The sequence below is a fragment of the Solea senegalensis genome, linkage group LG5 (genome assembly GCF_019176455.1).
Source record: "Solea senegalensis isolate Sse05_10M linkage group LG5, IFAPA_SoseM_1, whole genome shotgun sequence".
Lineage (NCBI taxonomy): Eukaryota > Metazoa > Chordata > Actinopteri > Pleuronectiformes > Soleidae > Solea > Solea senegalensis.
In genome coordinates, this window is record NC_058025.1 from 18,117,861 (window position 1) to 18,140,454 (window position 22,594).

Sequence of the window (22,594 nt, forward strand, 5' to 3'; positions counted from 1 at the left end):
ATAAAGAATTGGGAGAAAAAGGTGGGGGAAATGGTGCCAATGATACAGTTTCTACATATCTGGTGTATGTACGATGTTTGAGATATGTATATGTATGCTATGTTCCCCTCGAAACCATGTTTGTTTGTCTGTTTGTTTCTTCATGTTTTTGTATGCTTACTATAAAAACTGTTAATAAACGAAAAGTTTAAAAGAAAAAAAAAAAACTTGTAACAGGTAAACTCATTTTAAAAATGTCTAAAATGTTATTGTCCACAAATGTTGCTTTCACATAATATAAAGCTCACAATGATTATTATTATTATTGTTATCATTACTATTGTTGTTGTTGTTGTTGTTGTTATTATTATTGTTATCATTATTATATTAATATCATTCGTACACTGATATTATATTAACATAATGATCATAAATATTAAAATAAAGTCAGGCCAGAAAAACTGAGGCCTCATGATCATATTATTAGGTAACTAGTGCAGTGCCCATGCAAATTCTGTTTTTGTGTGTGTTTTTAAGTAATTGTTGGTTTGGTGTGTTTGAGTGCGCACTGTTACTATTACACAGAAAATGTTCACTGACATTTTTATTGTGTATGGTAAAAAGCAAATACTGAAACTGACAAACTGGCATACAATAAATATGGAAAATTTAACTACATGGTTGAATAGCTTTGGTTGTGCGGTATCGTGAGGTAGTTTCTGAGTGCATGACCTAGCTTCATTCATAAAAGAATTAAAAAACGTAGATATGTGCTTTAGGTGAATGTGGCTCAGACTCAGGTGGTGTGTCTGTGCCGTGTGACACTCAAGGAGAATCCCTGCCCTCAGCGCCGCCTGTCTGGGTCAGTGACATGAGGTCTGGCTGAAGTGTAGTCACATGCTTTTAGGTGGCGATTTTGAGGTCTGATCAAGCAATAAGCTCAAATATATGATGACTTGTGCAATATCATGAATGGATGAATTATATATTAAAAACTCAGCTTGTCAACACCATCGCTGTTGACCACAGCAGTGATTTCTCTCCACACTGTTGCTTTCTGGCTTCTTTGATCCTTTTCAGGCAGACAAATAGAATCACCAATGTTATTTCAGCTTCCAAAGCTTCTCTTCTCCGTGGTATTACGCATCTCAATGACGTAAACTGAAGTGGCGAGGTCTCGAAACTATGAATATATCGGTGCATGGTATTCAAATCACGATCGTTTTCAGCTACAAAGGCTGACCAGGTGTAATCCAGGATTGGATAGCATACGCACGTTTCATGTATCACACGTCAGACTTACTGTGATATTTACACCTGAATCTGCACCAGTTTCCATGTGTTTTCCACAGTGTAGTGGGTGCATCACCTGTCACTGTGCAGACAGACGTGCGTCCATACATCAGGCTTTTCAAAATAAAAGCAACACAGTTGTATTGCATGCGCAGCATAAATACTTGTTCGTCTGTGTGTATGACTGACATACTGTGGGCCGGACAGGGATGCCCAAAGGGCTGTATGTGGCCCGCGGGCCTTAATATGCCCAGGTCTGATCTAACTCAAGCAATTCCACACATAAAGTCAATTGTCCACACTCGTGTCACCAAAACAAATAAAACAGTTTCTCTGCAGATTAACACATGCCACACACCTGAAATCATCCCAAACCTCATTTATTCCAGTTCAGGTGTAGACGGTTATAAGTGGCTGCTGTGTTGTGCCCTACCTGTGACTCATAGGGCAGGAAGGCGATGTGAATCTCAGTCAAGGCCTTCATGAATTTGGAGGCACGGGATTTGGTCAACAGTCCAAATAATGAGTCTGGGATTGCTGCAAATAATCCCAGAAAACATTATTAATGTCTGATATACGGTAAAAGAGTCAAAAAATTTGTCAGTATGGAATATTTTAATTTGCTTAAATTGGTCTGTTGTGAAGAGTATATGAGGTTGTGTGTTCTAGAAGTGACTGGCATCCATATAGCACATGAAGAATGATCAGCTAAAATCAGTAAAATTAAAAGCAGTAAAAATTGAGCCAAAGCAGCATCTAACAAAAATCTGTATCTTGTATTACAGTATAAAGAGGAACATTCCAGGAAGGTCTAGATAAAGTTTGGGATTGTAAGTGTTCCATTTATGATGTGATGTTGTGATCAACATTTACTCACTGTCGGTGAAGAAGACATGAGCAGCTCGGTATCTTGGAGTCTTCGGATCTCTAAAGTCGTCAATCAGACCTTCAACAGACTGGGACAATAGAAAACAAAGGCTCAACTCATGAATTGACACATTTCGACATTTATTGTTCTGTTTACAAACTTGGTGCAAAGAAAAACATGGAAGGAATGGGATGTTTTATATTGCTTTCATACCCCAGCCCCACAAACTAACCATAGCACTGTCCCAATTCAGGGGCAACAACCTTTACATCTGATGATTGATGTGATGGACGACCTGTCCAGGGTGTACCCTGCCTTGCACCCTATGTCAGCTGAGATTGGCACCAGTGCTTCCCTACGACCCTCATGTGGAGGATAAAGCGATAGAAGATGAGTGAAAAGAGCGATTTCATTTACCTCATCTGAAGGTGTAATCAGGTAGATGGCTTCCATGCTAGGTAGAGGCTCACGCCGCTTGGTTATGTCTTCAACAACTGAGAGAAAAAGAGCAGTAACCAGTACTTGTCAATACAGTTCAATTTAACTATATGAGTTTTTAGTTTGTTCAATGATGAGTGGTCTCATAATTTTTTTACAGCAGCACCAGCTAATTTATAAAGCACTTTTATGTGTATGTAACATGGTGCATGTAGATACAGTGAAACTGCTCACATAGATATCATAACTATGCAAATACAGAGCACATATCTTACCAAATGAAATGCTTAGAAATTTAAATCACTCCTCACACAGCTTTGGTCAATGTTGGCCACGATAACCCTGCCCCAGTCCCCACTGTAAATCCTGCTTAATTCAACACCAGCAGAATTATGGCCAGAATATAATAGTTTTTCTTCTGTTCATAGTAATCTGCCTTACTATGTAAAGTTAATTGAGATATTCTATGTTGTGATTTGGCACTATACAAATTTCTTTTTATTTTATTTTATCATTTTTCTGGACTGGATATAAATCCTTGCTGGTCACTAAACAACTCATGTGGAAAAGGGAGAAGTCAATCTTACCATATCACCCTAATAGACCATTTAGGTCACAAAATAAAGGTTTACTTGTGGTTCCCAGAGTCTGTAAGAGCAGAATGGGAGGCAGAGCCTTCAGTTATCAGGCTCCTCTCCTGTGGAACCAACTTCCAATGACAGTTCGGGAGGTGGAGCCTCTCTCTGTATTTAAAGTTAGACTTAAAACTTTCCTTTTTGATAAAGCTTATAGTTAGAGATGGTTCAGGGAAACCTAGACCATCTCTTAGTTATGCTGCTATAGACCTAGACTGCTGGGGGATTTTCCTGTGGTGCACGCACTTTCACTCTCTCACACTCAGGGTATGAATATGACTTTTTATATGTAATTAACCTTGTCTCTTTCTCTCCCTAGTTTGTGTCTATCCTTCCTTCCCTCTCTCTCTCTCTCTGTATTCTCATCTTGCAGGATCCAGATCCAGTTTTCGAGGCTATCCATATCATACATATCATCACCATTATTATTGTGCTATAATTAAAAGTTGATATCATTGACTGTATAAACTTGTAACTTCATACAGTTGTTGTGTATCTGCTCCTGGTCTCTCTCTCTCTAATGTCTCTACCTCATCTCCCTCTTGTCCTTTCTCTCCCCCCTTTCTATCCCCCACCTCTCCTCTGTCCCCCATTTTCCTTTCACCCCAACCGGTCGAGGCAGATGGCCGCACATCTCTGAGCCTGGTTCTGTCAGAGATTTCTTCCTGTCAAGAGGGAGTTTTTTCTCTTCACTGATGCCTAGTGTTTGCTCATTGTGTGAACTGTTGGGGTTCTCTGCTCTCCTTGATGTTGTCTATGCACAGTGCCTTGAGATAATGAAGTTATGATTTGGCGCTATACAAATAAAATTGAATTGAATTGAATTGAATGTTGACTTGAATTACAGCATGTATGGTGGATCAGTTTTTCATTATGGAATGTTTACTTGTTAAGTCATTTAAAAGTGTAGGCCCTAAATGTGTTTAAACTGAATTCCCAGATACAGGTGAAGTGACATCAAGTGACCTGAGTGGTTGCACTTACTGGTGATTCCCTCTGCCATGATGTCTGTCATTTTACAACAAGAGGAAACCATCCTCATACTCAGCTTATCCACAACCAGCACCTAGAACATAGTTGCACACAATGAATAGCTTTTAGAATACCTTTTATAGCCATATCTTTTGGGTCGTTTCATACACAGGGAAGTTGTTGAGAATAACAAGACCATTACCTTCCACTTCCCTTTTTCTCTTGCCTTCTTGATGACATTATTCATTATCTCTATAAAGAAAAAGAAAAGGTTATTACTTATTCACAGTACAACTGGACAACCACAGTATAACTGGACAAGAGAAAGTAAGAGATAATAAAAACAGTGAAGAGTCAGTTCCAGGTGTGATGGAACAACGTTTGGACAGAGAATAATCAATTGTGCTGATAAGCAGCATCTCAACTTTGCTCAGAGAGGGTTTAACTCCTGCCCAGTCTGTCAAACTGAACATAAAGGTCCCACTCCAATCACTGGCTCTAATCTGCTCCCAATCCTCTTACCCATCCACCATTCGCAAAAAATGATAATTACTTTGAATGACATGGAACAGAAACTAACTTTGTCACAGTAAATAACAAATATGATTTTTGTCATTTTTTAAAGCAGGACCAGATATGTGTCTTGTCAGCTAGCATTCCTGCTGTCTAAGGGATGCTCATGGTAATGACAGTTAAGGGTGTAGCTTTGCGCATGGATGCAATATTTGGACAAAGCCAGATTGTCCCCACCAATAGTAGTGACAGGGCAATGTGTATGCGCGAATGCTGGGAGAGCAGAGCAAAATGAGCGAGCGGATTTAACCAAACCTATGTCCTTGATGACAGTAAATGGTGAATATACATCAGTGAATTATCCTATTAGTCAGCAGGATTAAGTGGTGTTGTGGAAGAAACGGTCAAAGCAGCTTTCACAGGAAGGATAAACAACAGCAGGTTGCTGCCGCTGCTGCTCCTGTAACACCAGATAGATTTTTGAAAACATCTAATGTCTGAATATAACATTTTATCACAGTAACTACACATTTTAAAAGCTCCTTGAGGAAATAAGACATGACTAAAAAAAGGATTGTGCTGGTAACTGAGAGACAGTGACATGTGGTGAGGTTCGTGAGTGGGAAGGCACTGACTCCTCTGGAGTCGGATGTACAAATATATGAACTGAAAATAGAAGCTTATATTTCAATTTTGACCTTAATTAACATTTTTAATTAACAATCTAGTTGTTTTAAAAGCTTTTAATGATGCTTTCAATTCCATACTGTTCAACTAGCGATGTCACGATTATAGATTTTTTTTGGTATGATTATTTTCAGAGAATTAATCACGATATCACAATTATTATGCGTTAACTGATTTCACAACACTATGAATGTGTAAAATCACATGAACACTGTTTATATTATATAGGACCAATTATTAATGTTTAAATTATTTAATTCATCAACTGTCATCTATACCAAATGTTTAAGTTTATTTTAATCATTTTAATCATTTATCTATTTGTATGTGGCCAGATACAAAACGTATCTATTCTTGTGGTTTGTTTATTTCATGTTTAAATTACAATGACACAAATAAATTTACAATTACCTCACATTATGTATAACGTAACGTTAAGTGAACACCATTACACTGTTAGCCCAACACGTGTCGTACACAATTACTTACAAATGACACGCAAACATTTAATTTGAGTTCCTACCAATTCAATGTTACCTTAGTTGAACATTAACATACTTTAACCCAGTTACTGTGCGTTTACCTTTACTCTGGTGTACATAGCCGGGTGGTTATCCCACAGATGGTGAGACATATAACTCACATTTCACTGCAGATTTCATGCACTTTGTTGGAGGGAATAACTCCTCTGCTATACTCTAACAATCTGGAACAGCTCTATTCTGCAACTCGCACGGAACAAAAACAAAGCAACACAAGCGGTAACACACGATTGTAGTGTAACTTTGTTTTTGTTCTGTTTGAGTTGCGCTGAACTACTTACTATGGTTCCGGGCTTCCAGCACAATCTTTTCTGACGGTATTGACGAAACGTTACAATTGATATACTGTTACAATTAATATACCGTGGCATATTGCGATTAATTGTGAAATCAAGTAATCGTGACATCCCTATGCTCAACAATACGATAGTAATACAAATCGATAAATTTAATCATAATGAATTCATTATTTGGGCCACACGGTGGTAGTGGTTAACACAAGACCCGGGTTCAAGCCCCTGTTGGAACAAGTGCCTATCCGCATTGAGTTTGCATGTTTTTTTTTCCGGGCTCTCAAACAAATGGTTGTTTGTCTCTATCTGTGTGTGGCCCTGCGATGGACTGGTGTACCCCACCTATCGCCCGATGTAGCTGAGACTGGCACCCCCCCTTTGTCTAAATATAAAAAAAATATTTGTTTTTCATTTTCTAGTTATAATCACAAATTTAAAATCACTAGAAGTCATAAATGGAAAAATGCCCGTTCTTTTTCGGAAGTTGAGGTTTTCTGGCAAGAGTGTCCAAAGTGACCTGTGGCTCGCCTTGCCCAGGCTCAAATGTCTTTGGAACCTTACTCTAACATTTTAGACATTGTTGACAAGAAAACCATGATGTGTAAGCTATGTTATGCTCGGCTGCACAGTGCAGGACATCTCCACATAGATCATAAGGATGTAGACTACAAGAACAACTCCGTTAACACAAGCAACTCTGCTGTCCTCATTTGGAGCGAAACTTCCTCAGAATTCGACATGCACTAAAGCAATTATTAGTGCTGTAGGAATGTTTGCAGCATTAGACATGCAACCGTATTGGGTGGTGGACAACCCTGGATTTAAGCATTTACTGGTTCTTGTTACATCTACATTGTTAATAAGTTATCTGAATAAAGCCTTACTATGGTATATTGCAAACAAATGATGGACATTATATCACTCATGACACTATGTAGACAATCAAAATGGGAATTTAAAAAATTCATGACAAAAAAAACAATGATGACTAAACTAGACAAGTCTGAAAACGGCAGAGACCATCTGCGCTAAAAGAGAGAGAAAAATAATTGGGAACTGAATTGAATTTTGTCCTTAAAATCGAATAAGGATTTGGACCTCTAACACCTCTAACTATTACAGTTCTTGTTGAAATTGGTGTTCATTGTTCATATTATTGTTAAAATTGTTATTGTCATTAAATTATAACATCTTGTTAAATGTCTTGTCCAACCTATCCTCTTGTCTTTCCTTCCACTTGTCTCCTCAACACGTTCTATTCAGTCTGTAATGACTTAATTTTTCATTCACTAACCTCTTCTGTTTTAAATAAAATTTATTTTCATTGAATGCTAACAGCAGTACGTTTGGAAGATTGTACAGTTTGCCCTATAAACATATCTTGTAATGCTCCTGGTTACTGTGTACAGCAAAGACAAAGAATCTGTCCTTCATCCCCCTCCCCTTGGATTTATGTCACAGCTCTTAATCCGCATAGAGAAAGATTAGTGAGGGAGGATTTACACAGGGCCAGGACTCTGTGCTCTAATATTCAAACCAACGCCAATATGTTGAAAACGTACATATCAAAGGTAGGATGTACTAGAATTGAAATACAAACTAAAGCTGTCACCAGGAGCTGCAGTATCAACAATCGTAACACTTGAAAATCGTGTCATTTATGCCTTCACAAAACAAGAGTTCACTTAATTGGAATAACTCTCCCTTAATCAACATGCTCCAATTAAATATTTAAATAGAAATAAATGTCTTATCATGAATTAATCAAACACTTACTTTCTCCAACAATTGCTTTCAGTCCAAGTGGTGACATGATGAATCCTGTTTCTCCTCTACCGAACTCTGAGTTGCGCCGCACACTTCCGTCAAGTTCACGCAAATAAGCCGCATATTTCCGGTACAGTCAAATTCAAAATAAAAGCGTACTGGGTTAAAACCTGCTGACAGTAATAACTTGGCAGAGCTGCGCGTGTATTCATGAACTGTTTTCCCAATCGAACGACTATTCCTGTTTTTCCCATTCTTAATTACTCATAGGAGTGAGTGTGTGAGTCAAGTGACTAATAACCATTCACTGATTATTAGTCTCTCTATGTTGGCTGTCGACCTGTCCAGGATGTACCCCGCCTTTCGTCCTGTGTCAGTGTGTCAACAGGGATTAGCACAGTAGCCCCGCGACCCTCTTGTGGAGGATAAAGCGGTAGACAATGGATGGATGGAAGTTATGGTAGTTATTTACATTTTTTATTTTTACACTCAGTTACAAGTTACATTGACAAAGACAAAATGACAACGACTAAATACATTATCTCTCTCACAAACAATGTAAATCTAATCAGCAGTCTTCTAATCTTCCCTATCGTTAACGCTATAATAATAACCAGAAACCTAATGTCTGCATAGCTTTCTGACTTCAAACAAAAGGATACACGTGCAATTTAAAGATAAATAAACTAAACAATATATTTTAAAAGATAACACAACTTATTTAGTTGTGCTCAATCTTTATGATGTTGGGAGATGATTCTAAGATTTCTGAAAATTCAGGTTAGGAATCTATGAGGTTGAGGACGGAGGAGAATTGGATATAAAATCATTCTTTAATCCACAGAGATGTGCCAAAGGATTTAGCAGCAGCCTGTTATGTAGTACGGAAGAGGATTAGGGCCACAAAGGAAAAATATTTGAGTTTTGACTTTAAACTCAGAATTCTGACTTTATTCTCATAATTCTGACTTTAAACTTGAAATTCCAACTTTCAACTCTGATTTTAAAGTCAGAAGTTTAAAAAAGTGAACGTAAGTGTAGTGTCCATGAGTGGGCAGCAGAGGACAAGTGAACAGAATGGATGATGGGACCACTCAAAGGAGTCCAAGGGGCCCCCCAGGTCTTTTATGGTCTTGGCTCACCTCGACACGGAATGACATGACACGGCACAGTTTAAGTCGCATCTTCACTACAAAAATAGTACCGGTAAGTGGAACTGTAATTTTAACACAAATACTTTATTTGCAGTATAAAAACAATCTAATGATATTAAACACAACACACAGATTAGTCAATCAATAGAGTGTATTGAAGTACATATGCTCACACATACTATGCATACTCAAACTGTTTTTTCAACAATCAAAACTACTGTGTGTGTGTGTGTGTGTGTCATATCCCTTTTCTGGGGGGTTGTTGATGGTGGTAAGAAAAAAAGAGATCCAAATCTTTGGAGGCTGGGTGTGCATAAAAATCAAAACCCTCATCTTGAACTGGTTGTATCCCTGGCTCAGTTTCTCTGTGCTGGGCTCTGCCTTTTCCTGTGCCTCTTGTACTGCTATATCTGCATGAAAAGAACATCAGTAATAATGAAGATTAGCAATAACTCATTACACTGGAAAGAAAACCGATATCTAATTCAGAAAGCCACTGACATAACTGCAGGAGTGGATAGGCTTATTGTTTCTGTGTGACTGGAGTCAACATATGAATTTTTAATATAATTCCATGCAAAGACCTATTGCCAACCCAGTCCTGCACCTCCACTTTCTTCCTTCTCCTCCTCCTCCTTCTCTTCCATCTCTTCCATCTCCTGTTCCTCCTCAGCTGTCTCTTCCTCCTCCTTACTCCTATGACTGGCATTATCCTGATGATAAACGATATAGCACTTTTGCACCACACGTGCACATTCGTGTGCGCACATACACACCGTGTATTTTTCTTGAGCTGATAAAATGGCTTTACATTAATATAGAAACAAAACAGGAAAACAGGATGTATAATTATCTTTTTATCTTTGAACACAGACTCTCTCCTGAAATGTTTTCTTTTGCAATGTTCTGACCACTGGCCGGTTCAGTCTGGATCAGACTGGCCATTTGGGAATACTCCCGAACCTCCCTATGGGCAGCCCGCACCTGGACGTGACACACACAAAAGAGTGACTAGTCACAGCTGTTTTCAGTGTAACTGAATCAAATCACTAGAATCAGTTAATTAAAAACATTTATTCAGTGCTTTCTCCATGACCGGAGCACAGACTCCATATTATTTCACACTACAGGATAGACATAGATGACCCAGTTTTAATAAACATTTATCTTTTCAGCAGTGACTTAATCCTTTAAGGAGCTATTTTTACCATATCATCCCAACAGATCACTTCAGTCCCAAAAGTGGTTCCCAAAGTCTGTTCCTGTGGAACCAGCTCCTACTGATGGTTTGGGAGTTAGACATCTGTGTTTAAATTTAGACTTAAAACCTTCCTTTTTGATAAAGCTTATAGTTAAAGCTGGCTCAGGGAAACTTGAGATTATTGATATTGATTGATTAAAATGGGTATTCAAGGGTATATCAACAGGTTTAAAGAAGAGGGTGAAGTATAAAATGCCAAATATTACCCTTATGAATAGGGCTGTACTGGGACCAAAAAGTGGCTCTGGCAGCCCACCATGATTATTTATACGATATGTGGAGACACATGAGAGGACTAGAGGATAAATGTGCACATTGTGTCATTTCAAAAATTAAAATAAAGCACAGTAGCACATTAAAAATATATACACTCTTTCACTATTATTTTGTCCATAAAATGTGGTTAAATGTTGAAAAAATGTCAATCAGTGTTTAACAAACCTGGAAATCATGATGTTCTCAAATGTCTTTTCAGTTTTAATGATTTTGTTGTCAAATGGAGCAAAAAAATCAGAAAATATTCACATTTAAGAAGCTGAAAAATCAGAAAGCTTATATTAATTGTTAAAAGAAAGCAATAAGGGTCCATGGTAAAAATTCAAAGAAATCAATATAATTAAAAAGGAGTAGCAGCTGCTCTAACCACACCCCACTGCCACATATACTCAAAGAAATGAAACTCAGGCATTGTTTGCCTTAAAGAGTTATTTCAACTGAAATGATTGAATAATTCTGTGTTTTGGGTTCAAATGAAGAATGTCAAATAGCATGTACTTAACTTCATTGTTTGTTGTAATTAACAAACAATTAAACTTTCAATTGACTCTTGCAACTCATCTCAACACTTCCTTTCCAGTGGAAAATAGCAAACATTAGTGAAATTTACCTGTGGAGATGAGGAAGGTTAAATAATAAAATATATTTCTGAACAAATATTCCTATATTTTTTAATGACATTTTGTCTTAAATCATGTCAACTGAGGTGCCTGGCATGGAATGGTAGACATAACATGAAGACAACACTTTGGGGTTTATATAAATATTTTGATGTGACATTTAATATAGTTATGTATTTTGTTTTATCATTCTTCCACATTTAGGATCTTGATCCTGGTGCAAAGAGAGAAATGGAGGAAATGATGATAGGAGTCTATGTCATTCAGTGTGAGGTAGCAGCAGACACTGATCCACCTGAGGATGTCGGTACCATTATAGAGGGAGTTGAGGTGCTTCAGGGTCTCAGGTATTTTGCAAATAGGTGTGCACTCCTGTTTGGCCTGATCTACAGCTTAAATCTAAGCTATCCAAAAGACCTACGACACACTTTTGAGTTTGTCCAAAAATTACTGCTGGATTTGGATGGAAACAGAATGTCTGCATATATAGGTGCAGGTCTTGAAAAAACAATTTCACGAGTAACTTTACTGCACAAGGCAATGTCTAAGATGTTTACTGCTTTCACATGGTGTGATTACAGCAGCTTTACTGTATGTGAATGTTTTCTAAATAATTGTATAGGTAATATTGTTCTGTACCAGCAATGGCTGTTTTTCTGCCTTATGTGTGCCAAAGTTCTGTCCTTAGAGTTATCTGCTTGGTTTGTTTTTTGTTTATTACAAAACCAAAAGGCTTTGAATTTAATGTCATAATGACCAAGCACCAAGTTTCAATTTTGGCATTTTTACTTGAAGACACCATGATTATTATGATAATTGGTTTTGCTTTGTATTGAATGGTGTATCTTTGGAGGGCCACTGATTTTAACACTGTTTTATTACAGTGTTAGAAAAAACATTCAGAAAAAATTATGGCCATACATTTTAATCGAGTCAGAGTCTACATGCAGAGGAGAAAATGTAATTTTTGGCCGTATACGTCAGATCTGCCTCCAAGTCGGCACTATCTCTCTATAAGCTAGTATTGAATCAATACCTCAGGGTGAAAAGAACGGGGAGGAAGTTTTTGGTGCATGTGTAAACACACTGACTGAGTATCTTTTGTTCTGTGGACAAAAATAGGTTTGAGTTTGGGCTTTGAGAAATTTGTTTAATGGTACAACTCAATTTTGTTTTTAGGATATCTGGGATGTAAACAGACTGCACTTGTCAGTCTTGTCTGAATTTAATTTTAAAATAAAGGCAGGTTAAAGGACTTTTTCTGTGTAGGACATAAAACATATTTTTTTATTAAAATAAACACAATTTAATTAAATTCAACTTGACAATGTTGATTAAATCCAACATAACAGTGTTAAATTATTTCATCATTACTGAGTTTAGTACATCTAAGATTATAGTGTTAAGTAAATCCAACTTAATTGTATGATGTAGAATATATGTGAATATAAGTGAAATATGCATAAAAGTAAATAGTAATAATTACATACATAGTCATTCTCCCACTTAATTAATTGTGTTTAGTGGGACCGGTTGACATTACTGAGTTAAGTAAATCTGATGTTTCATTTCTTTGAGTGTACCTCCACCGTCTGACTTAAGCCGGGATCCTGCTGGCCGCAAGCCCAGCCCCAGCGGGAGAGAAAGTCAGCCAAGACCATGCAGTTACCCGGCCTATGGATCACCTTGAATCGGAAGGACTGTAACGCCAGATACCAGCGAGTGATCTGCGGTGGAGCCATTGGAGTGGGGCATGGTCCGACCAGAGGGTGAATGCGCACCCCAGGAGGTAGTAGCGGAGGGCATCAACCACCCACCGTATAGCGAAGCACTCTTTCGGCTAATTTACAGTACGGGGCAGTCAACCTCCTAGGACAAAACGACCCCTGCCTGCTGTTCGAGGCGTAGGTCTGCAGGATGAAAGGGAGAGAAAAGTTAGGAGTGTATAAAAGTGGTTCCCCACAGAGGGCTCGCTTGACCCTCTCAAACGCCAGCTGACACGGCTCCGTCCACTGGACCAGATCTGAGATGCTGGTGGATTATGATCTGTTCACAACCAGAATCCAGCAGTGCCTGGTGTGTACCCCCCTGTATACATACAGTATGAGGTACGTCCATTCTGAACCAGGGGAGGGGGCCAACAGCCCAGCAACTCGAACCACTTGCCCCACCTCCATGAGGGGGCACTCACCTGCCCTGGCATCTGAGGAGCCCCCCGGGGTGCCAGGTGATCAAACATGTAGGCTGGGCCCTGTGGAACAGAAGGCAGAGGGTTATTAATGGACTGCAGTGCATGCTTGGGATGTGTACAGTCAAATGAAATCAGATCTGATTGGTTTCACATACCCAGTCCATTTGGAGCACATCTTATATAATGTTTCTTTTTCAACTTTGAGGGAAAAAGAGATCTTCTCCATAACATAAATCCCATAGACAATTTCAATCCATTCATCAATGGTGGGTGGTTCTACTTTTAACCATTTCCTCGTAACGGATTTCTTACTGGCTGCCAACAGTATAGCCAGCAGTTTTTTGTCTCCATTGTTCCATGTTTCCAACAACAGATCACCCAAATACATTGTTTCACATTTAAACGGAATGTTTACATTAAATAGATTTTTTTATATGTTTGTGGATCTCTTCCCAGTCTTATTGCCTGACAGTCCCAAAAAATATGAAAGTGGTTGGCTTCATTCGACCCACAAAGTCTCCAACAAGCGTCCCCTGATGTCTTTTCTGAATGTGTAATAAAAAATCTTGCGTTGTTTTTCCAGCAGAACTCGTGTTTGACCCGGGCGAGAACCATTGTAGCTGGCATATTTTCTCCCAGCTCTCCTGTGTGATCATTACCTTTACTTCTTTTTGCCATTTCTTCTTTATGTATTCTATATTCTCTTGTTTAGATAATTGTATGGCATTATATAACTTGGAGATAATTTTGTTGCCTGATCTGGGTTTAGTTAATGATAAAAATACCTCCATGAGCCCTGAACACCGCTTTAAGATTTTTGTGAAAATAGTGTCTCACTTGTACGCTGTAAAAAAAAATTCTGTAGAATTTACGGTAAAATACTGGCAGCTGTGGTTGCCAGAATTTTACCATAGAAAATACGGTCACACAATACGGTCGCTGTTGAGCGATGGAGGAGTAAGACGTGTTCACGCGAGCTCTAATAACTTTATCTTTATTAAAACACTAAACTTTTGTAAATCCGCTCTTAAGATCCTCGGAACAACGCAAGAAGATACACACAAGTGCATTACAGAGACCAATGTAAGGAAAATATGTCAAAAAAGGTGAAAACTAGGAAAAACGATCAACAAGAAACAGGCCCCAACCAGCCCTTGGGCCCAAGTTACACACCTCTACCTGTTGATATGAGTGACGAGGCGGACCCACCTAATCGTGAAATACTAGCTGCTATCGCTAATCTGTGAAATGAAGTCACTCAGATCAAGAACGATATATGTGCCTCCATAGATGCATGTATACAAACGGTTTGCACTGACCTGAGAGAAGAGCTGGCTACAACTAAAAAGGAAATTCAAACATCCATTTCAACACTTGAAGAAGCCATGGCCTCGCACGAGAAGACTATTACAGAGCTGAAGAAGTCAGCCTCACTCCACTCCGACGATGTTACTGCTCTCCAATGCCAGGTAACACAACTGAATTCCGAAGTGGGGAAACTGACTGAAAAATGTGAGGATTTAGAGGGCAGATCCAGGAGGCACAACATTAGAATCATCGGAGTTCCCGAGAGAGTAGAGGAACCCAGGCATCTTTGGATGAGAAGCCACTTATTGACCGAGTGCATCGGACCCTCCGGAGAAGCCCCGACCCTCGAGAGCCCCCCAGACCCTTCATCCTGAGGCTACACTATTATCATGTGCTTGAGGACATTCTACGGAAAGCTAGCGCGGTGAAGCAACTTTACTTCAGAGGCAAGAGGATTCAAATATTCCCCGACTATCCTGTGGCTAAGCGACGGGCTCTATTCAACCGTGCCAGGGAGCTATTGCGCGACAAGCCCAGTGTCAGGTATGGCCTACTTTACCCCTCAAGACTCCTGATCTCACACAGTGGTACACAGACATCCTTCACAGACCCTAAAAAAGCTGAGGAGTATGTGGAGCGACTCTCTGGTTCAGGCTCATCTACAGCTGCAGCGGATTGATTAATTATGGATCTCAGTACGTCCTCCATGACCGGAGCACAGACTCCGTCTGATACAGTCTCATACAGCAGCTCACTGCTGGCGATCAGCGGTGGTGATCGGCGGGGACAGCACCACTGATCGCCAGCGGCGAGCGGCAAGCGGCGAGCAGCCTAAAATGGCGCTGTGTGTGACTGATCGCCAGCTCCAGAGCATAGAGTCACCAGTCTGATACAGTCACATACAGCGCATATAATATTAAAAGGATGGATTAAAAAAAAAGCTTAAAATTGATGAAACAAGACAAATAGAGGTTAAAAAGGATGCATAAATTATGTATCAGTTTTGTTACCATAAAATTATTTTGTAATTCACGAACAATTGGTTACGTTTATGGTTAAAACTAATTGTTTTAATTACTAATAATCTTTTTTTAACGTGCATATGTATTTCCATGGACACTTGGCAATATATTTCATGCATAGAACTGGGAAATATTTAAATCTCATAAATGAACTGAGACAGAATCAGATTTCTTTTTTTTTTACAAGAAACAATTTTTACACTTCTTGTGTAGGTTGTTTTTTTTTTGCCAGTTTGATCAACTGTCAAAGCAACAGAAAGAGAAGACTTCAATGGCGAGCCAGCCCAGTGATTCTGAGAAAGAGAGAGAGTTCGAGATGCGGTGTGGCCAGCCGTAGAACCTACCTTGACGAATCCAGATCATCTGAACTACAATCCTTTAAGACTTCAGATCATCTTACTTACATATTCTTCAGACAGATAAGACACACTTACTCCTCACCTGCGTGGGTAGTAGTAGCAGCATTTGACATAAACACAAAACACTTACACACACACACATTTGGGATCCCTCTTTTCTTTTATATATTTGTTTTCCTCTTTTCTTTGGAAATGGGACTTCGAGTTGAAAGCTCAAACTAAATGGACCCTTGGTTTTCTTTATTTGGTGGCGCCTTATTTTCTTTTGTGTAAATGCACAGCCAAGCTGTCAATGTTAATTAATTGTGCACCCACTCCTCTTTGTGTGTAACTTCCTGTGCAACTCCTACTGGACCTAGCGCAATGTGAGTATCACTTAACCTAAAAAGTTAGGACCAAGGGTGCTACACAGAGGATGTATAAATATGCAGCTCAGTCAGTCTGTTCTCTGAATGCAGTTACACTTTTGGAGATGGGCTGCCAATTGGACTCTGTTATGTTATGGGCCTCGCTGTCTCAGGAGAGAGGGCCCTGTGGCTGAACCACTCAGGCCTGAGTGATGCACAGAAGGCGGATGTGATGGATGCCATGTGCGACCCCACCAAAGGTCTGTTTGGCCCAGCTCTGGAGAGGATGAGGGAAACCAGCACCCTCAGAAAGCAGGAGGGAGAAGCGTTTGATCTCTGTCTGCCCAAGAGACAAGCCCCTCGCCCCCCTTAGGCTGCCAAGCCCACCTTTGCAGCCTCAGCTGCTGCAGTGAGGAGACGTCAGGTCAGTGCCCGCCCTCAGAGGCAGACTGGTCAGCAGGGCAACCAGCAGCCCAGGTCTGACGCCCAGAGACCGTGGGGCAAACACTCCTTTGCAGCAGTGGCAGCAAAGAACCGCCTGTCTCACCCAACTGACGGAAAGAAGAAGCTGGCGTCCTAACAACCCCAGCTTCACCCACTCCCCCTCCGGGTCAAGTTAAGAGTCATGGAGGGGGACACCAGGACCCTGTCATGTGTGGTTCAAGAATGGCAATGCAAAGGCATCAGAATGTTCTCGTACATAGACGATTATCTGATATGCGCTGGCTCGCACGAGCAGGCGGTCATGGATTCCGCTGTGGTGATAAATCATCTCAGGGATCTTGAGTTCAGAATAAACTGGACGAAAAGTCAGATAGAGCCCGTACAGTGTACAGAGTATCTGGGTCTAAAAATAAACTCCCTGTCATATCGCGTCACACTATCAGACGGGAGAATAAAATATCTCACACAGTGTCTCTCCCTCTTTCAGATGGGGAGAGTGGTGTCGTTCCGGCTATGCCTACGTCTGTTCGGCCTGATGGCATCAGTGATAGGCGTAGTGCATTTAGGTCTGTTGATGATGAGAGATTTTAAGCGGTGGGTTGCAGCTTTGCACCTGTGCCCGTGCCGTCACCTCAACCGCAGAGTGAAAGTGACTCAGACGTGTGTGAAGTCTCTCCATCAGTGGAGGAATGCAGGGGCGTTCATCACGGGGGTCCCGCTGGGGACGGTGACGTCCAGGGTTACCATGACAACGGACGCTTCCCTGTCAGGGTGGGGAGCAATGATGTCAGGCAGAGCAGTGAATGGCTCCTGGGGTCCAGAAATGGCCCAGATTCACATAAATGTTTTGGAGCTCTGGGCAGTGTTTCTAGCTCTGAAACATTTCCTGCAATTTCTCTGAGGCTGTCATGTTCTGGTGAAAACAGACAACTCCACTATGGTATGTCAACCGTCAGGGAGGCACTCACTACGGTTACACAAGTTGGCTCGGGAGATGATACTGTGGAGCAGCACCAGGCTCCTATCACTCAGGGCAACACATATGCTGGGAGTTCTGAACAGAGGGGCGGACTTGATGTCTCTTGGGAATCCTCTGTACGGAGAATGGGCTCTGCACCTACAGGTTGTGGACCAGATTTGGAAGAGATACGGCCGAGCCATCGTAGATCTCTCCGCCTCGTGGGAAAACACCCGCTGTCCACCGTTTTTTTCCCTGTCGGACATCACTGCACCTCTCGGCTCACCCGTGGCCAAACATGCTGCTCTACGCATTCAATTCAATTCAATTCAGTCAGTCAGTCAGTCATCATCTAACCGCTTTATCCTCCACCAGAGGGTCACGGGGGGTGCTGTGCTAATCTCAGCTACATCGGGCGATAGGCGGGGTACACCATGGACAGTTCACCAGTCCATCACAGGTCCACACACAGCGAGAGACAAACAACCATTCACTCTCACACTCACTTGTTGGGATTAGGGGCGTGATTGGTTATGAATTTAGAATATTAATAATTAATTAATTATGGAATAATTAATTTCTTATAAAAGTTGAGTAAAACTCAAATCGGGGCACCACTCCTCTCAAACAGAGGAGAACAATCGGTTCTGAATGAACCATTAATTCATAACCTCCAAAAACAGTCTCATAAATTAAGCCGACTACCAATTTGGATTATGATTAATAATTAACTTAATAATTGATAAATCACAATACTACATCAATAGTTAGGTGAATTGAAGGATTGGAGTTCTACAGGGAAGAGGTTGGCAATATACACACTTATGCAATATTAATCAGACCAGACTGTATATATTATAAAACATTTATTAAAAAGACATCAAAGATTTGAACAAGAATATCTACTAAATGTAACTATATACAGTGTGTGTGTGTGAAAGAGAGAGCGTCTGTGTGTGTGCAGGTCCAATGGTCAAGTCAGATAGAGTTAGACTACAACTCAAGATGGCGGTTGACAAAGAAACTACAAGATGGCGGAATCAAAGATGGCTTCTTGACCGCATGGCTGCTGTGTTTCTTGGTTAACTACTTTTGCAAAGTGAGATGTCAGGTTAGATGAGAGGTTAGAAGCATGCACATCTAGAGCTGAAAGCTAAGGACATCACTAACATCATATTAACCTAAATCTAGACATTACAACAACACTTTGTGTGAGCAAGTAAGCTCGGTACAACATTTCATCTATGCTTAGCCAAGTAGTGTAATGCTATGCTAGGCCCAGTTACGTTACCAAGTCCTTAAAAGATGCAAAAGTGTCTTTTTGAGGTGCTGTCTGTTGGTCCAGGAACAGTAGATGGTTGACTGTGTTTCTGGTGTCTGTGGCTCAGGTTCCTCCTCACAAGTTAGCTAGTTGGAGCTAACTTGGTTCTGGATCCTTGGTTGATCCTTAGGCAGGCTCTGGTGTCGCTGCCTCTGATGGGAGGATAGCAGGCTGCTGTGAGCGGGCCTGCTCGAAGATCAGCAGAGAGGGTCTCTTACTGCTGGAAGCTTGTTAAGCTCTGTGCTGAAGGGTCTTCAGTCGAAGAGCTGACGTCTGTGTCCTTCCTGCACCCCAAAAGGGCAGGGGAGAGCAGAGGAGCCTGTGTCCTCCGGTGAGGTGGAGAAGAGAAGAGCGAAGAGAAGAGAAAGAAGGCGGGGAAACCTGGCTTTTGTATTGCCTGTTACATGGGGTCACATGTCACAAAGTGACCACTGAGGTGGGTTTCCCACTGATGTGTGGAAGATAAGGGATCTTTATTGACCAAGTTTTATGACACTCTTTGTCTTTGAGCAAGGGGCCATGTGTTCTCCATCCAAGATGCATGTGACTCCATCTTGAATGAGCTGATCCCCAACACACTCCTATGGTCAATTTAGAGTGTCAAATTTACCTTATCCCCACATTGCATGTTTTTGGACTGTGGGAGGAAGCCGGAGAACCCGGAGAGAACCCACACACACACGGGGAGAACATGCAAACTCCATGCAGAAAGGCCCTTGTTCCAACCGGGGCTCGAACCCGGGTCTTCTCGCTGCAAGGTGAGAGTGCTAACCACTACACCACTGTGTACCTTCAATTCAATTCAATTCAATTTTATTTGTATAGCGTCAAATCATAACATACATTATCTCAAGGCACTGTACATAGACAACATCAAAGAGGGCAGAGAACCCCAACAGTTCACACAATGAGCAAGCACTAGGCATCAGTGGAGAGAAAAAAACTCCCTCTTAACAGGAAGAAATCTCTGACAGAACCCAGCTCAGAGATGTGCAGTCATCTGCCTCAACCGATTTGGGGTGAAAGGAAAAATGGGGGACAGTGGAGAGGTGGGGGACAGAAAATGGGGGGAGAGAAAGGACAAGAGGGAGATGAGGTAGAGACAGAAGAGAGAGAGGGAGACCAGCAGCAGATACACAACAACTGTATCAGGTTACAAGTTTATACAGTTACTGATATCGACTTTTTAATTATAACATAATAATAATGGAGATGATAAGCGTAGCCTCGAAAACTGGATCTTGATCCTGCAACCTGCATGATGAGAATACAGAGAGAGAGAGAGGGAAGGAAGGAAAGACACAAACTAGGAAGAGACAAGGCTAATGACATATAAAAAGTCATAATCATATCCTGAGTGTGAGAGAGTGAATGTGCGTGTACCACAGGAAAATCCCCCAGCAGTCTAGGTCTATAGCAGCATAACTAAGAGATGGTCCAGGTTTCCCATGAACCAGCTCTAACTATAAGCTTTATCAAAAAGGAAAGTTTCAAGTTTAACTTTAAATACAGAGAGAGTGTCCGCCTCCCGAACTATCATTGGAAGCTGGTTCCACAGGAGAGGAGGAGCCTGGTAACTAAAGGATCTGCCTCCCATTCTACTCTTACAGACTCTGGGAACCACAAGTAAACCTGTATTTTGTGACCTAAGTGATCTATTAGGGTGATAGGGTAAGACTAGGTCTTTCAGGTATGAAGGGGCCTGACCATTAAGTGCTTTGTACGTGAGGAGGAGGATTTTAAATTTAATTCTAAACTGTACGGGGAGCCAGTGTAGAGAAGCTAACACTGGAGTTATGTGGTCTCTCTTTCTAGTTCGTGCTGCAGCATTTTGAATTAACTGAAGGGTTCTAACAGACTTGTTGAAACATCCTGAAAGGAGTTACAGTAATCTAATCTAGATGGAAACAAAAGCATGAACTAGTTGTTCAGCATCCTGTAAAGACAGAATGTTTCTAATTTTCATAATGTTCCGCAGGTGGAAGAAGGCTGTTCTGGAAATTAGTTTTATGTGTGAATCAAAAGACATTTCCTGGTCAAAAGTAACTCCAAGGTTCCTCACAGTGGAACTGGAAGCCAGGGTGATGTCATCTAAAGTGACAATGTGATCGGAAAGTTTTTCTCTGAGGTGTTTAGGGCCAAGTATAATGACCTCAGTTTTTTCTGAGTTTAAAAGTAGAACGTTTCAGGTCTTCCAGGACTTAATGTCTCTGAGACATTCCTGGAGTTGAACAACCTGATTTATTTCCTCCGGCCTCATCGATAAATATAGCTGTGTGTCATCTGCATAACAATGAAAGTGTATGTTGTGCTTTCTAATAATGTTCCCTAGAGGAAGCATATATAAGGTAAAAAGTATAGGCCCAAGCACTGAGCCTTGTGGAACTCCACAATTAACTTTTGTTTGTAGTGAGGCTTTATCATTAACGTGAACAAATGGAATCTATCAGATAAGTATGATTTAAAGCAGCAGAGGGCAGCACCTGTGATACCAAGAGTCTGCTCCAATCTCTGCAGTAGAATATCATGATCAATTGTGTCAAATGCAGCACTAAGATCTAACAGGACAAGTAAAGAAACTAGACCATTATCTGACGCCAAGAGAAGATCGTTACTAACTTTAACTAGTGCTGTTTCTGTGCTATGGTTTAATCTAAAACCTGACTGAAAATCTAAACAGGCCATTAATGCGCAAAGATTCACATAATTGATTAGCAACTGCCTTTTCTAAGATTTTAGAGACAAAGGGAAGATTAGATATAGGTCGGTAATTACCTAAAATATCTGGGTCAAGGGGTTTAATAACTGCTACTTTAAACGTTTGGGGCACATCCAGTTAATAAAGGATAGATTAATTTGAGTCAATATAGAGTTGTTAATTAAAGGAAACACATCTTTAAACAGTTTGGTGGGGATAGGATCTAACTGACAGGTTGATGGCTTAGATGATGAAACTAATGATGTTTAATCAGGGAGATCTATAGGGGAGAAACTGTCTAACTGTGCACCTGGTGCTTCTAAAGCTCTTGTGCTAGAAGATGAGTCAGTCCCAATATGAGGGAGGAGTTGATCAATTTTTTCTCTAATTGATGTTATTTTATTCACAAAAAAGTTCATAAAGTCATCACTGCTCAGTGTTAAATGAATAGATGGTTCAGTGGAGGTGTGGCTCTGTGTCAGCTTGGCTACAGTGCTGAAAAGAAATCTATGATTATTCTTATTTTCTTCAATTAGAGAAGAATAATAGGCAACTCTAGCTTTGTGTAGGGCTTTTTTGTAAGCTACAAAACCATCTTTCCAGGCTATATGAAATTCCTCTAGGTTACTGGAACGCCATTTTCTTTCT

General features: G+C 40.5%; 1 protein-coding gene across 1 annotated transcript; it reads right to left on the reverse strand.

The window, feature by feature from the left end:
* Positions 1-601: 601 nt before the first annotated feature.
* LOC122769955 (syntaxin-binding protein 1-like) lies at positions 602-8,085 on the reverse strand. The gene is made up of 6 exons (XM_044026874.1): positions 7,997-8,085; positions 4,388-4,437; positions 4,198-4,279; positions 2,558-2,634; positions 2,150-2,228; positions 602-1,809 (listed from the first exon to the last, which is right to left on the reverse strand). Exons 1-6 carry the CDS (start codon positions 8,031-8,033, stop codon positions 1,649-1,651), a joined length of 486 nt encoding a protein of 161 aa, XP_043882809.1. The 5' UTR covers positions 8,034-8,085; the 3' UTR covers positions 602-1,648.
* Positions 8,086-22,594: the final 14,509 nt, after the last annotated feature.

Bases quoted from the DNA above. Each gene is read 5' to 3' on its own strand.
- LOC122769955 (XM_044026874.1), bottom strand. From the start codon at position 8,033: ATGTCACCACTTGGACTGAAAGCAATTGTTGGAGAAA. The intron at 4,280-4,387 runs GTAATGGTCTTG...ACTATGTTCTAG, and splicing joins GAGAAAAAGGGAAGTGGAAG to GTGCTGGTTGTGGATAAGCT. The intron at 1,810-2,149 runs GTGAGTAAATGT...GATTATTTGCAG, and splicing joins TCATGTCTTCTTCACCGACA to CAATCCCAGACTCATTATTT.